The sequence below is a fragment of the Ammospiza nelsoni genome, chromosome 16, assembly GCF_027579445.1.
Source record: "Ammospiza nelsoni isolate bAmmNel1 chromosome 16, bAmmNel1.pri, whole genome shotgun sequence".
Lineage (NCBI taxonomy): Eukaryota > Metazoa > Chordata > Aves > Passeriformes > Passerellidae > Ammospiza > Ammospiza nelsoni.
Genome location: NC_080648.1, coordinates 8,087,273 through 8,101,443, shown reverse-complemented (window position 1 = coordinate 8,101,443; position 14,171 = coordinate 8,087,273). Strand labels below are relative to the sequence as shown.

The following is a 14,171-nucleotide window of genomic DNA, read 5'->3' as shown; positions in this document are numbered from 1 at the left end:
CTTTTTATACAGCTCTTGTGACTGCTGTTTTCATTACAAAAAGAATTCCACAGTGGAATAAGTGACAAAATATTTTGTCTAATTTTTTTTTCTACTATATATTTTGCTATTTTGTAAAAATAAAGCTCAATGGAATGAAAAAAATATCAACTTTCTAATTCAAGAATTTTCCCAAAGAAAAACAGAAATTTTCTAGTTTTTCAATGGAAATCACCCTAAAGCAGGAAACATTCAAGAGTGTACTTAAACTCTTAAAGTGATTGCTATGAATTTCTTTCCTTTAGAACAGTGCATTAAGGAAAACAAAAAGTGAAATGTTATTGCCTAATCCAGGCTGAGAACACACCCTGTCAGTACCTCTTGTACAGAAATAGAAATGCTCAGATCCCAACTGCTGAAAGAGGTACAGAACCTTTAACCAACAGCAGGAAGTGTAATGTTGGAAAGATGAAAACCTGGAAGAAATCACACAACTCCACATGACTATTTCAGACTAAGGTGTGTACAACTGACAACATTCACTTGCACTGTGTATATACATAAATATATATATACACACACATATATATATATATATATGTATATACAAACACCTTTATGTATATGTTGCCTCCTGTCTCCCCTGCTCCTGCACTTTGTAATTGCTCTCTCACTCTCCCTGCCCAGGAGAAAGGCAGGGCACCACTGGCTTCCTTCAGCCATCTACAGAATTACTATTTGGGCAATCAATTTTGGCACTTTGGACAGATTCCCTTTCCTCAACACAACCCAACAGCATTTACCCTTTCAGTGCTGATGCATTTTTATACTGTCCCTACATTCCTCTACTGATCCCAAACACAGTCACTGTGACTGAGCATATGTTCTTTCTTTAAAATACAAACTAGCGCTTCTTGCTTCAGCTTCTGTGCAAACGCCCAACCCCAATATTATCAGTCAAAGGTTCAGTTCTTTCAATAAATAAAAGGAAATACCTGAATATGGTTGGGAAACCTCTGACCATCATCATCTTGGAAAGATGATAGGCACTACTTGTTTTCAAGTTTACACATTTAAAAAGTAAAGTGTATGTGTTTCATAAGCATGATAACTTAGTACACTCTTTTAGTGTATATGCATGCCTTGGATATGCACTTTCCCTAGAATGGCATGTACTGCTGTTGAAATTAAAACTTGTTTCTCAAATGCTGCTCTATAATTTGTGCCACTAAACTCAAATGGCCATTGGGAAGAAAAAAAAAAAAAAAAAGAGTGAGGGACAATGAGACAGAAGTGATTTTCAAAACGCAATTTGCCTTTACACTCAAAATGCACTTATATTTTGATAAGGGGATATGTCCATACTGCAACTTAACAGATATATGGTTTAGCAGATACAACCAAAACATTATAAAAACAGACCATAGAGTGGGCCAGCAACTAAGGTGTTTTAAAATAACTTTTTGTCCTGAATAGAATTTTTCCAAGTCCCACTTTTGGCTGTACAACAGATTCGAAGAGAAAATCCAGTTCTTTCTTCCTGCGTGGCTTTGTTTCTTAGTTCACATAGTAAAGCCAATAGACGATGTTGAAGAAGGAAAAAACCACGGGGAAGAAGATGCGGGACCATCGATCTATGGCATTGACATCAGTCAAGTCAGGGATGGTGATTTTCAGCTGCGACGCGCGCCTCCGTAGCCGGCTCTTCTTCTGTGCCACGTGCCGCTCCAGCGCGTTGCGCCCGAAGCTGTGCCGGGGCAGGCCGGCCTTGCGGTACTGGATGCTCGAGGTGTCGTAGGCCAGCATTGTGCTCCTAGGGTCCCCAAGCCCCATCACAGCCTCCGAGGCAGCCATCTCGTTTTTAATCTCCAGCGTGCTCAACAAGATGTTTTCGTGTGGGTCCATCTGTAAAAAAAATAAGGAGGTGGATTTAGAAGGAAGGAAAGGAAGCCCGGTCAGCTGCAAAATGAAGCCATGCTGGTAAGGGCCGTATCTAGCATTGCTAATTGATTGGACGTCAGCCTGAAGGATTCTAAGCATAGCTGGGATTATATTTATTATCATTTATTTGTGACCTCAAGGAGAAATAAGGCCAGTATAGTATAAAGCAATAAATGCTATTTCCCTGGACCCGATGCTCAGCAAGCACAAGCAATACCTGGGAACAGAGAACACACTCAGGTCCTGAATGGCATTCTGTCATTGAGTAGGATATCTGGGGCAAATATTGGAATTTTCAGGGGTTTTGGAAGGAAATCAAATGGGAAAAGATCTGCTTTGTTTTGGTTTTTCCTCTTTCAAATGAAAGCTTTGGCTCTGACATAAACTGCCATTATTCACGTGGTCTCTCTGCCTCTGTGAATGAGGTACAGAGCACTGCACAAGAGAATGCACATTTTAGGCCCCCATATTCCAAACAGGAGTGCTGGTTACTTGGGGAAAGGCACTGGCATAGTCTGGCTATAGCTTTGTGGAAACTCCATCCCCCAGAACTAATAAATTTCTTCAATACAACGCATGCTGTAATAGCATGCTGCTGTAATAGCAGAGATCTGCAATTTCAAGCAAGGGAAAGATATGCAGAATGTAATCACATCAAATGTACATTGAACAGTTGTTTCAATGGGTAGATTTAGCCGCTATGCATTTTTTAAAGCAATTCAGTGAAAAAAAAAAAATAAAGTAATATTGTAGAGAAACCCCTCAGACAATCAAGAGGATTTCAAAGATAAGGAACTCAGTTCTACTCTTAGGCAATCTGGAGAAGATCTGGAGTGTGGAAGTAGATTTTAAAAAGAATCCATTTATAGAAAACAAATAAAAGTTATTCAGGGAAGTTCTAATTCTTCTCAGCCTTTTCTTTAAGCATGTATTTTGAATTGTATGATAACAGATTATAATTAACTAAAAGTTCTTAAAAACAATAATAGCTAATGAGAAGCTAATTAATTACATTGAATTAGTGATGGTAGTGCAGATACACTCCAGGCCAATTAAGAGAAAAAACTATCCCAGAGCTCCTTTAAGAATAACTCAGCCACATTATTCATTTTTCATGTACAGAATATATTCTATGATTATTACTCAAAGTGCAAAAACTGTGACCTTTGTGGATTTCTAAACAATAACTGGGTATTAGCATATTCTGTAATATTTAGAAACTAGCTGTCAGCAGCCTGTACCACCCTGCACTGCCCAATGCAGACTGTGTTTATCATTATTGAACCCCCTGTGTAATATTTACCATGGCAAGATGAGAGAACTGGGTTTAAACCAGAAGCACCCTCTGCCCAGTGTTCTGAACTGAGAAGTCACTCACAAAGGTACTTTGGACCTACTGAAACACTGTCATTTGAGTGATTACATCTGTTCAAGTGATGCAGAAAACCTACTGTTGCTGAGATGACAAATTTCCCTCTCTTTTTTCTCCCCGATCTGTGTGAGTTTGCACCCCTCTAGTTTCATTATATTTTAATAATAAATCAAATGTCATGACTCAATGTGAAAAAGACAAAATCTTTCTTTTCTGTTAGCTTTTCATAAGAGCCACATGATATTTACGAAATTCATAGTGTGGGAAATCAATCTTTACTGGAAAAGCACTGGAAAAATGTGAAAGTTGAGCTGGAACTTAAGAGAAATTCCTTTAAGAGCTCTGTAACATGATATTGAAAATAGTGAGAGAGCAGTGCTTCTATCCAGGAAGGCCATCAAAATCAGTTCTCATCTGCATTGGACAAGTAATAGTAGTATTCTGCCATTGTAATTCCAACAACAACAAATATCTGCAAATGCTTTCAAACAGATCTATGAAACTTCTCAAGATGGATTTAAAACATTATTTTCTAATGAGTGTATTTATTTGGAAAATTCTTTTCTGATTTTTGGGGTAAAACGAAAGGGGACTCATTTTTGTTATTAGATCTCAGGCCAATCATAGGACTCTCAGGATCCTAAAAATAAAACAATTAATTACAGGTACTTGGCATTCATTGGTCCCAAAATGTCTAAAATCACAAGAGGTAAGTTTACTACATGAGGGGTGCAAAGCCATTTGGAAACTACATTTTCTTTATTTTCATATAACCTCAAGAAAAGAAGTTTTAGTTCCCGTGACATCAGGGGAAGTTGGATGTAACATCCACTAATGTAATGGGTTTACCCTTTAGCCCAGAGCCTGGGTTATTTTCACCTCAATGTTGTGCATTCTAGGATACTATTTTTGAAAATATTTTAGTGCCAAAAATTTTTTCACATCTTAAATCTTCTTAGGATGAATCTACTTTAACCATTTTATCCTTCTGATCTGCAATGATATTAGAAATTTGAGTGCTCTTTACGTATTTGCATACATTCTATGCAGCACACATGCAAGAAAGGCTATTTTAGTCTGCCAGAGTTAGACACAAACATGTTTTAGCAGCATGATGTCACTCCAGTCAACTTTTTTCCTCAATGCAGCAAAATGCTGCAGATGTCTATAATCTTGGAAGCAGTTAGTAAGATTAGTGAAGCTGGGCAGAAAAAAACATTAAGCAATATTCTAAACTATCTTCTAGGGAAAAATGTCTTCTTCTGTACATATCACACTCATATCAGAGTTGAAGCACAACATTTTTCAGAATTCTAAGACTATTTCAGAAGAAATAATGCAAAATACAGTAAATATTAGAGATGGGCGAACCTTCAAGTGTTACAATACCCAGGAAAACACCACAAAGCTCAGCTGCTTCTTGACCACTAATTTGACCCTCCTGCATCTGGAATAATGAACTGACCATAAGAATAAATGCATTTTCTCATGATATCTTGGGAGGGGAAGGGAAGGGAAGGGAAGGGAAGGGAAGGGAAGGGAAGGGAAGGGAAGGGAAGGGAAGGGAAGGGAAGGGAAGGGAAGGGAAGGGAAGGGAAGGGAAGGGAAGGGAAGGGAAGGGAAGGGAAGGGAAGGGAAGGGAAGGGAAGGGAAGGGAAGGGAAGGGAAGGGAAGGGAAGGGAAGGGAAGGGATCTAACTCTTCAACTTTTGCCAAAAGGTTCCCTGTCAAATCAGAGAGAGCTGGGACTGTTTTTTTCACCAAGTAGATTCGCCCAGCTCTAATTAAAACATGCTTTTGTAACAAAGTGACGCCTGAGATAGAACGACAGTGATCTACATTTACTGTAAACAGCAGCACCCATTCAAAAGGATCCCAAAGCGCTTTACAAGCATTAGAAAGAAGAACCACTTCACTTCCCAGTGAAGCCCAATCACCTCTGAGGTGAAATGTGGTGACTGACAGTGCAGAACAACACACTTTGTTTTAGTCGAGGAAATGGAGAATGTCGTAGCCAATTAAAACTATGGGGTGGGTGAGTGGTGGTGGGGAATGTTGGGTAAGCAGAACAGTTACACAAATTGATATTTGCCCAGGTGCCTGGGGTTGAGATGAACACGCTATAAAAAAGTGCCATGGGATCTTTAATGACCATAACCGGTCAAGACCTGAATTTTATGTCTCTGAGGATAAAAACATTAGAAAACAATGAAAGATACCTTTGTTGAATACATTTCTGGACAATGATATGTGCCAATTATTCTTCTGTCCTGTAAGTTAATAAAATCAAGACCAGTTTCCTTAGAGATAAGGCAGCTGTTATCTTTCATTTAAAATTAAAGCACTGTAGTATAATAGTAGGACAAGTAATTAAAATATATAGGGACCTCTAAGCCAACAATTAGCATGGGTACATTCTGGCTTCAGAGGTGCTATTACTGCCTTGCTGTGCTCCTCAAGGTAACATAATGTTGTGATGTAAATGTATTTTTTCCAACTGGTCATTTGACCAAGGAAGATATGATGATATGAAAACAATTATTAAAATTATTCTGGGGGGAAAGTAAGTGTAAAAGTGGTTTCAAAAGGAGGTGGAGGAAGGTTAAAAAGATCTCTTGGTGCTGAAGGATTGTTCAACCATAGAACTAGACTCTTTATGGTGAACAGGAGAGTTCAAACTTAATGGAGAAATTCCCAGGACGAGAAAGGAAGGGAGGATGAAGATGAAGAAAAAGCAGCAGCAAGTACTATGGAAATAAAAGGTGAAGGCAGAAGTGGAGGAGAAATGACCAGAGCTAAGCAACCATGCAAGACACTGGGGTTTTTATAAATAAATCTTAAATGTGAATGACAAAAGAGATTATGCAAATGATTCATTTACAGGTCCAGGTCAAACAGAAGAAAAGCTGACTCTGGAGCTTTGAAAGCGGCCATGACTTTTTTGATGGTCTCAAACAAAGGGAACAGAGGAAAGCATAGAATTGTTACCATTATATATTCTTCCTATTACCTAGAACTCCAAAATGATGGCTTTCTTGAGGAATTCCTCTTACAATAATACATTAGCAACAGTTAAATACAAGAAAATTACAACTCCCACACACATTCATTAGGAATCCTCCAAGGATGACCAGACCTCTGAAATTATTAACTTTCAGTAAATCAATTCCTTGGTGATTAGGGTCTGCTGCTCTGCCAAACACATCTTTATTGTACAAGAGAAATTTATACTGATGAATTGAAAAGATACAACATTGACATTTCTCCTTTCTCATACACTGTTCATTTTCACCTGTAACCTTCAATGACAGGCAGGAACTGCATTTTACGGTAGACTGGCTCAGAAACTGTGTATAAAATAGACAGTGGGAAGAGAATTCCTGATAAAAAAACTCTTTCAAACAAAACAGTTGCAAATTGAAAACTTACTTTTTATTAAGTAGAACTGCCATTAGATTAAAACAAAATCTGGTGAGCTAAACCATGGAGTCTAAACTAGTACCCAGTCTATTACAAAGATTAAAACCTGAAATATAGCAGTTATACATCCTGTGAAGTGATATTCCTAAGAAATTAAGACAAAGATCCCTTTCTCAAGGAAGACTTATATGACATATATAGATATATAATTTAATTTGTTATGGATGAAAACCTTACTATGTATCACAGTTTCCCAACTCTTAAAAGCTGAGGTTTGCTTGGAAAACCAGTAATATTCTATTTCTGACTAGGCACAGGGGCTCTATACAGACCAGATGAAAGTATGATGTGCACTTTACCTGTAATAGGGATCTTCACCTCATCAGCAAGGTTTGACGTATGGAAGGGAACCCCTGAGCTCTGGGGACAGCCCTGACTACACAGGCAACGTGTGGGAGGTGGACAGCTCTGTGCAAGCTGCTGCTGGGGTCACTCTGGGTGAAAAAACAATGAATGATTTTCAAAAGGCACCTGCCTAAAGTTATAGTGGTATTTTTGACTTGATAAGCCAGTCTGCTGAGATAAAGCTATAGAAACTTATAAGACGCAAATGCCTAATATTTTAAAATACCCATATGTGAAACAATGTCTTTAACAATGCAACAAACACTGCATTTCCATTGTCTGTCCAAAACTCAGTTACTGTATACGAAACCAGGCATGCATTTTTATATACATAAAATCTGGGTCAGGCTGTAAAGAGTGCAAATAGACGACACTAATGGGGAAGTCTTATAGTTTCAGGTTGCTTCACATGGTTTCAGCTGAGAAATTTCAGAGAAAGTCTGCAAATTTTACAGAAGGATTTTCTTCAGGTTCTTGACCTTTCAAATAAATATCTAAGCACACCCTGACCCTGCAAGAAATCTGTAAGAGTTAAAGAAAAAAAGGAGGTGAGGGAAAAATACAAGATCTGAACATGGAGTTTTAACATTGCTCTAAATAACTGCAAATCAATTTCTAGACATCTATTTTTACCTTCTGGTATATGTGACTTCTTGATAATTATCTTTAGTAACCCACCAATAACTTAGTTGCAAGTATTGCAGGATTCTGGAGAAATGGTTGAAAATATAAATTCCTGTTAGTATGCATTACTTAAACATGGCATTCTGTACTTAAGGCACTGAAGAATGAGTGCCCAGATGAAATGTGAGAGGCTAAAGCATCTTTGCTTTGATGACATTTGAAAAAAGCCCATGAAATATGAGCTTGTTCAAACCTCTGCACAGAATCCAATAAGCTTGAAGTTTATATCAATGTCTTCTCAAATACAATTTTCAGCAACAATTTTTTTACTATTGAGACATTTAGGAGGAAGCAGAGGAAGGTGATCTGGGAAGAAGATGTGTGGGGTAGCAATTAACAACAGCTTAAATCCTGTTTCACAAAAACCAAGGCGTTGGGCAGTCCAGATTTTTAGCAATACTACTCTGATTAAGTTATTGTTATTTCTTTTTAAAAATATCATCCCATTTAAGAGAATATAATTAATTTTCTTGAAGATAATATAAATGAAGAACACATCAGCAAGAACCTGCATCTCAAGCTGCTCACTTCCATCTGTGACAAAATCAAATTTTCATCAAGCCTTTATAACAATCATAAGTCTCCCATTATGGTGTCTTACAAAACACAATTTAGCAGGTACATCTAGCATCAAAAATCTACTACAGAAACAGAGCAAAATTGGTTATATAAAAAAGTGTTGTGAAAGATATTAAAAAAATGCATCAAACACACAATTATCACCACAACTTTCAAAATTTCAAGGGTATAATTTGGATATAGCTATGGTTTTGAAATATGAAATAGATGGTAAAAATGAGGTTTTTAAGTTGTTCCTCTAGAACAGCGTCTGCAAAATATACTAAAGATGTTATTTTTCTTGTTTGAAGCCAAATATAATGTGCAAAGAACTGCACAGCACATCCTTGTCATGAGAGTGGGTGGGCTGAATGGCAGTCTACCAGCTCCATCCGTCTGACCATGATATACTCACTTGTCAACAGATTCAGGCTTGTGGTTTTGGGGAACACATAATTCTTGGGCCCAGGCCAAAGACAAACATGTTCAGAGACAGCAAGAGGTCCAAGGATAAAACTCTGGAGAGAAACTGCAACTAATTCAACAACAACAACAAAACTAAAAGAAAATTCCTGAGATCTTTCTATGGGAAAATCACTGAGAAGATTTTGTTACAAAGAAAAAAAAGATTAATTTCTGACATTTTACAACAAATGTCCAAATTAAAAAAGATACAGAAAAATATTTCATATGATCAGTTCATTGCTGATTAAGAAGCCTGAAACAGAGACAGTTCCACAGCTGTAAATACTGCAAGGCTCAGAGGACTAGTCCTGACAATATTAAAATGAAAAGTCTTCTGCTTTAAAATAAAGAAAAAAACCCAAATCTGACTAAAGTAAAATGTGTTGCATTTCAGGAAATCAATTCACTAAATTTCCCTAGCCAGACACACCTTCTGGACTGCAGGTACTTCACTGTAATTATTTAAGACAATAATTTGTCTTTTTTTGTGTCTTATTTCTTCACAACTTGATCTAATGACCTAAACTGCACTAAGGGATTCTTTTATGAACTAAAAGTTGTGTTCTGCTTGGGGTCACAGGCTGTAGATGCAGTACAAAAGTAAAGAGGAGAATGTGTTTTAAACAAGTGCACAGGCTTTGGTCTTACATTAATTAAATATGGCATTCAAAGGAGTGCAACTGGGGAAAAAAGCCTCACGCAGCTGCCTTGACCTTTATTCAGATGTCATGTGGAATACCAGCACAGATCGTGGAAAATCACCTTCTGACTGCTTCTGCAAAGTGCTGTGAGCCAAAACTGGAACCTCCTCAAATTTCACTCCTATCCAAGCTCTGGTCTGATAAAACCTGCAGAGGCTGGCCAGACACCCTGTGCATTGCTGACTGTTTCATGTGCAACTTGTTCCCTGAGAATGCATGAATGGAAATTTAGGAGAAAAGGCAAGGTTTTATCATCCATGCCTACTTTGTTACATGGCCTTCAATAAACTACTGTGGAAAGAATACCTTCTGATCCTGGATCAACAATCAGTCCTTGTGCAGCTTTACCTGTACTGCAAACAAGAGGAAAACTCTCCTTGGAGAGAAAGAAAGGGGATGAATTCACTGACATCTGGACAGTGGCAGCATTAGCTCCTGCAATATAGAGCAGTAAGGATTTGAGACTGAAATTTTAAGAACTTCCTGTTGCCTTAGTGTTTTAATATCCTGTTCAGTTTATTAACTGAGTCTGTGCATATGACCAGTTTAAAAATCCGCTTTTTACCAAAAGCTTTTACATCTTGTAATGTTATATACACTTAGATGTTATATATGCTTACTCATGTTTTATAATAGAAGTACCTCTAGTCCTTAGGGTATAAAGTGCCATTCTGTGTAATAAGTACTGACTGGTTTTAGATACCTTTGCAATAGTTTCTTCTCCCTGAAGATGCATTATATGATTTCTTCAGATAGAAATGAACAAATATTGCTATGAACTGAAAAGGCCAGTGGCAAGCCAGCAGCAAATCAGTGGGGAAATAAAGGCATTAGCCAAGCCTAATTGTTTTGGAGCACTGCTTTGGAGCAAGGTCTATTATCTCAGGCCTACAGCCCTGCTAATGCATCTTCACACCACAGCCTGAAAATTGAGGAGAGTGACCTGGTCTGTTTGCAGAGCACTGAAAGCCATCACAAACTGCAAAAAGGCACAGGTACAGATCAGAGCATTCCCTTTGGCTCAGGTTAACACACTCCTTCATCTAATTCACACATCCTTTTCTAGAGACATCTATGGATATGACAGATTAAAAAAAAATACAAGGCTCTTCCAGTTATTCTCTAGTAAAGTGGTGAAAAGAAGTTTGGAAGCTGTCATGGGAAATGTCAGGTAGCACAGCAGCACCTGAACTGACTGTGCCATTTCCAAGTGTGCTGCTGGAACAGAGGACACTTTGGCACAATGGACTAGACAGTTTTCAGAGTCCCTGCTCCAAGAACCCCCATACATTAGACAGTGAATCTGAAAGTGGGCATCTGGGGAAGGAGGATGCTGTGGGAGCCCCATTTCCTTGCTAGATTACAAACTGCCACTCCATCTTTAGCCTACCAGTGTAGTTGAAATAATTAGATGTAATCACTTGTGAAACAGGTGATTGCATGCTCTTATTTCTCTCAAAGCTCTGATAATGCAATGGAGCTCCCTTAGACTGAAAGATCTGAGGAGAACTACTAAACTAATCCAGCTAAACTCAGTCAGACTCCTTTCCTTAGTCAAAAAGCTGTAGGGAAAAAAATAGCAGCTGAGACAACCTGAAGGGGAAGAAAGTTACCAAGTGTTTCTGAGGGCAGGTTAAGTTTCTATTTGTCATTGGTTTGCCATCTCACCTCCTCTAGCACCCCTGTGCTAATCCAGATATAACAACAGTGGGCCAGGAGGGCAATGAATTGCAAAGATACCTTATTTGTTTAAACCCTCTTACCCTCCTAAGCCCTTCATTAACTTTTTGAGAACACTTCTATTGTATTCAAATCTATTAAGATGTGTTTAAAGTCATTGTCATATTGACATTCCATGTTCTTGGCACCCAAATTTTGGATGGAAAAATGCCAGTAGTCTGACAGCTTCCCTTGTTCATGGTTTGCACTATGAGCAGCAAAGCACTGTCCCTTTCAGGTGTGCTGACTTTCTATTACCTTATGTAATAGAAAGAGGTCTGAGTAAAGAATTACTCATTGTTTTAAAAATACACTCAGTATGTTTAAAAAGGAACCTTATCTAAACATGCAGAGGTTAGCAATGTCACTTCACATTTATTTACAGAAAATGACTGAATAAATCTGCATAAACAGTTTTACAAAGCATTGCATAATACGCTGACATTTTTCCCTTCTTTCCCAGAGGGAAATTGCTGTGTTACTGCTCACAATAACCAAGTATGATTGCAAAATTAAAGGTAGTTTTATTTATGTGACTTATGTTATCATATACTTCAGGTATATTGCCTGTGCATTGGAGCATTCTCTGTGCTTTAAGCAAAGTTGGAAGCATATAGACTTTAGTCATTACTGCAACTGCATGCAATCCAAAACCACATTTAATGATGTATTTACATGTATTTTACATTATGCAAAACGTAATGCTGCTTCTGTGAAGTAGCAAATAAAGTTATTTGAAAGAACATAGCTAAGAAATTCTATATAAGCAATGTTAATTTGCTAACTCTTATAAACCTAGATGATTGAACTATAAAGAAAAAAATTAAATAACATAGAAATAACTTAAACACTACCTGAATGACATATCAGTAAGAATTAGAAGGAGTAGAAATGGAAGAATGGTGCACTAAATCATTATGTGGTAATGCCTCTGTAAGGTTTGATATCAGAGTTAAAAAAAGGAAGTATCATATCCTGTTTGTGGGTCATGTCCTAGCGAGGCAACAACATGATATTGAAGAGACTGACCAGGACCTCCTTCAAGAGACAGATCTGTAGCTCTTCCTTTAATGAGAGTCTTCCTGTAGGAAGTGCTCCCAATACTCACAGTGAGTATCATCTCTGCTGCCTCTGCTGCTGTGGAAGAGGATGGCACAGAGCTGCTGTTCCATGGGAATCACTCTTGTCAAACATCCAGATGGCAAGAAGCACTTCTTTACAGAGGAAGAAGAGTCAGCCTTTCATTTACCATGGTCTTTAAAGTGACAGTCCTGGTTTTACCACTCTAATGAAGGTTTTCTGATCTATCCAGAATAACAAATATAGATTTCATTGATATTGAAAAGCATTTTTACCCTACTTACGTCTCAAGAGTAGTCAGTTCATGTACATAGTAGTTTGGATCAAATGGGTCAGATGAACAACTGTAGAAAAAACAGCAGTAGAATCCAATAGACAAATCAGCAGCTTATGCAGCTGGCTGACAGGAAATTTAGTAACACAGGAAAACATATGGAAAATATAGAACTTGGCAGGTGATCAAAAGCACATGTCTAGAAGATATATCAGACTCATCACAATGGTCAGCATCAGCAAGCCCATCTAAATCAGAGTTCCAAGATGGAAATATCCAAGGTAAAATTATTAGAAACAACAAATTAAGAGTATATTTAAAAATTAACCAAAAATAACTGGCTCCTAGATTCTGGAAAAAATTTAAGAGGAATAAATCAGCTCTGAGAAAGCACCAAGAAACTCATTATCTGAGCTCTCATAACAGAAATGCAACTTATTAAAATGGCTGGGGGTCTGCCTAAGAAATCATTTGCAGCTGTACCAGGCTCTACACTGGAATTGTGGTAAGGTGAGTCATCTTCTTGGAGACAAAGCCAAACTTCACTGGGAGAAAATGTGAAAAAATTTATGACAGTGGCTTGTTTCCCCTCCCCTAGTCCCCTTCTATCCCAAAAGGAAACAAGAAAAAAAAATCACAATGGAAAGAAAAACAGGGTCACAGAGGCTTCTAGACCAAATCTTTCTGGACCATTTGTATGAGATATGATTTATGGATTTCAGTAAAGCCTTTGGTACATTATTTTAAAATAGAAGGGATAACATATCCCAGATGAATGTATAATTACCCACAGGAAGACAGGTGCACAAGATTGGGAAGTCAGAGGCAGGAATTTGGCCCTGTATTTTAATGTATCTTAATCATCTTGAAGAAGCACAGACAACATTAGCATAAAGATTCATGAAATGCAAAGGACCAAAAGGACACTGATGACCATCAACATTCTCAAACACAAAAGTTCACAGAATAAGAAGACATAACAGTGGCTTACAGAATATATATCATACTTTATGACATGCTAGGTCCTCAAGCAGACATAGGACACTCCCAGTGTACCTATCCTTATGTACACTTGCAGTACTTTGCCAATCAGAACAGAACAGACTAAGAAACTTGAGACCTCCAAGGCAAGAAAGGCATTTCAAGACATAAGAAGAAAAACTTGAAAAGAGAGGTGAGGAAATGATGTGAATGCTATCTCAAATAAACGAAGGAGTAAGTACTCTTCTAGAGTAAGAAGAAAGGCAGTGATTTACCTACAAGCAGCAATAGATTGTTTACAGAAAGAACAACTAGTCTTGACAAGGCAAAAGATGATGAGTTAGACTAAAGGAACAAACTGCTAAATGCAGTTTGAGAAGTTTCAAGAGTGAAATGATGATACAGCCATTTTTATCTGAACTCACTGCAAAGAAAATCAAGTAAGTCCTATATGATTTAACAAGTCTGTGGCAATCTATCTGCTGGTAACTCAGTCTGAGTTTTATGTTTTTTAAATTTCTACATGATTTTATTACTCAGATTACAGTATCCAAGAAGCAAATCAAGATACAGGCCCAATTCCTTCCCTACCC

General features: G+C 37.7%; 1 protein-coding gene across 3 annotated transcripts in view; it reads right to left on the bottom strand.

Annotated features, from left to right (window-relative positions):
• Positions 1–1,290: 1,290 nt before the first annotated feature.
• The window catches only part of GABRB2 (gamma-aminobutyric acid type A receptor subunit beta2), a 133,940-nt gene continuing 121,059 nt past the window's right edge, over positions 1,291–14,171 (bottom strand). For 2 of the 3 annotated variants that reach the window (XM_059483784.1, XM_059483786.1), the window contains 2 exons: positions 5,511–5,561; positions 1,291–1,884 (listed from right to left, as the gene is read on the bottom strand). In XM_059483784.1, the coding sequence (XP_059339767.1) occupies positions 1,537–1,884; positions 5,511–5,561 (399 nt within the window). In that variant the 3' untranslated portion in view covers positions 1,291–1,536. The remainder of the gene's footprint in view (positions 1,885–5,510; positions 5,562–14,171) is intronic. The other variant, XM_059483785.1, reaches the window with a different exon arrangement.